The 2448-nt window shown below is 57.3% G+C and overlaps 1 protein-coding gene across 1 annotated transcript; it reads right to left on the bottom strand.

Moving 5' to 3' along the window:
* Positions 1-48: 48 nt before the first annotated feature.
* LOC104519661 (potassium-transporting ATPase alpha chain 1) lies at positions 49-2221 on the bottom strand (the record flags this gene model as incomplete). The annotated part of the gene is made up of 5 exons (XM_010178041.1): positions 49-317; positions 780-897; positions 980-1114; positions 1203-1316; positions 2018-2221. Coding segments are annotated over 5 exons (840 nt in total), but the record flags the coding sequence as incomplete, so codon positions are not given.
* Between the last annotated feature and the right edge of the window lie 227 nt (positions 2222-2448).

Raw genomic sequence — 2448 nt, 5'->3', positions numbered from 1 at the left:
GGACCTGCAGCCCTAGAGGTCCAACCCTCATGATGCCCCAAACCATACCGTGACAGTGGCCAGCAGCCCCTCAGGGACGTAGGCCACGACGATGGCCATGAAGAAGACCATGGCACGGAGAAAGGGGTAGCCAATGACCATGGCCACCACGAAGAAGGTGGCCCCGAAGAAGATGGCGAGGCCGGCGATGATGTCAACAAAGTGCTCTATCTCGATGGCGATGGGTGTCTTCTCGTTCTCCACACCTGAGGCCAAGCTGGCGATGCGTCCAATGATGGTCCGGTCACCCGTGTTGATCACCAACCCCATGGCTGTCCCTGTAGGACCCAAGTGGGTTAGGAGATCAAGGTGTCCAGGTGGGACCCAGACATCCAGATGGGACCCAGACATCCAGATGGAACCAAGGCGTCCAGGTGGGACCTAGATGTCCAGGTGGGACCCAGACATCCAGATGGGACCCAGATGCCCAGGTGGGACCCAGACATCCAGGTGGAACCCAGACATCTAGATGGGACCAAGGTGTCCAGGTGGGACCCAGACATCCAAGTGGGACCCAGATGTCCAGGTGGGACCCAGACATCCAGGTGGGACCAAGGTGTCCAGGGGGGACCCAGAGGTGGGACCCAGACATCCAAGTGAGACCCACACATCCAGGTGAGACCCAGATGTCCAGGTGTGACCCAGACGTCCAAGGGGGACCTAGACTCAACAAAGTGCTCTAGGTGTCCAGGTGGGACCCAGACATCCAGGTGGGACCCAGACGTCCAGGTGGGACGTACCTTCAAGGCACATGGTGGAGAAGAAGGCGATGTTGCGGGTCTCCAAGGGTGAATCATGGGTGCACTCAGGTGAGCGCGTTTGAGGCTCCGACTCTCCCGTCAACGATGAGTTGTCCACCTGGAGATGATGATGAGAAGACATAGTTGACCCCAGGTGTGTGGTGTCACCTTTCCAAAAGGACCCAAGAATCTTGGCCAACCTTGCAACCTTGAGCTGAGATGATCCGGATGTCTGCAGGAACTCGATCTCCACCTTTGATCTCCACCAGGTCACCGACCACCAACTCGTTGGCGTTGATCTGTAGTTTGTCCCCTTCCCGGATCACCGTGGCTTGCTGAAGGTGACAGAAGAACCCAGAGATGTTTGGGTGGAGACCCAGATGTCCAGGTAGGGAGATGACCCAGATATCTGGGTGGTCTCACCTGAGGAACGAGGTTCTTAAAGCTGGCGATGATGTTGGTGCTCTTGAACTCTTGGTAGTAACCAAAGCAACCGGTGACCACGACGACGGCGATGAGGGCGATGGCGAGATACAGCTAAAGGTGGTGGGGACAGGATCAGGCCCCGTGGGGTGGGGACCAAGGTGTCCCAGAACCCCTCATCCAAGAGGACCTAGACCTCCAGAAGGTCCTAGGCATCTAGTTCCTGCTCAAGAACCCCCCCCCACTTTGCCCCCTCTTAAGGGTTCTTGGTTTCCAGGTGCCCCCCCCAAGATGAACCCAGATGTTCTCCAGATGGACCTAATAGTGGGTCACACCCAAGTGTCCCATCCAGATGGACCTAAGTGTCCTGACCCTGCATGGACCTAAGTGTTCTCCAACCCAGGGACACAAATGTCCCCCTTAGATGGACCCAGATGTTCTCCTGATGGACTCAGGCTTTCCCCCATGCAGCAACCCATGCATTCTTCTAGATGGACCCAGATGATGAGGTCAACAGGTTGGTGGGTGTCATGGAGTTGATTGGGGTCAATGGATGGGGTTGGTGGGGTCAACAGGGTTGGGAGAGGTCATGGCGTTGACTAGGGTCAATGGGGTTGGTGGAGTCAATGGGGTCAACAGGATGATGTGGTCCACCCCAGGTAGACCCAGATGTTCTCCTAGATGAACCCAGATGTTCTTCATCCCAGATCTTCTCCCCAATGAACCCAGATGTTCCTCAACCCATGGATTTATGCATGTCCCTTCTAGATGAACCCAGATGTCCCCTCCAAGATAGACTCAGGTGTCCAACGTACGTTGTCGGAGCTGCCACGGTCACCCTCTCCCTCCTGGACACCGTAGGCGATGAGGCAAATGGCCGCCGCCACCCACATCAGGCACTGGAGGCCCCCGGCCAACTGTCGCCCAAACTTGACGCATTCAGGGGTCCCCCGAGGAGGACGGAGCTCGTTGGGACCATCCCGCAGCAGCCGCTCAGCTGCCACCGCCTCCACCAGGCCCTGCCGGGGTCAAGTGGGGTCATGGAGTCAATGGGGTCAACAGGGTTGGTGGGGTCAATGGGGTTGAAGGGTCAACGGGGTTGGTAGGGTTGATGGGGTCAACAGGGTTGGTGGGGCCAATGGGGTTGATGAGGTCAACAGGTTGGTGAAGGTCATGGGGTCAATAGGGTGGATGGGGTTGATGGTGTCACTGGAGTTGGTGGGGTCAATGGGGTTGGTGGGGTCAA

This window comes from Antrostomus carolinensis, unplaced genomic scaffold (genome assembly GCF_000700745.2).
Source record: "Antrostomus carolinensis isolate BGI_N321 unplaced genomic scaffold, ASM70074v2 scaffold40881, whole genome shotgun sequence".
Classification (NCBI taxonomy): Eukaryota; Metazoa; Chordata; class Aves; order Caprimulgiformes; family Caprimulgidae; genus Antrostomus; species Antrostomus carolinensis.
Note: the sequence above shows the minus strand (reverse complement) of the source record. Positions and strands in the feature narration are given on the sequence as shown.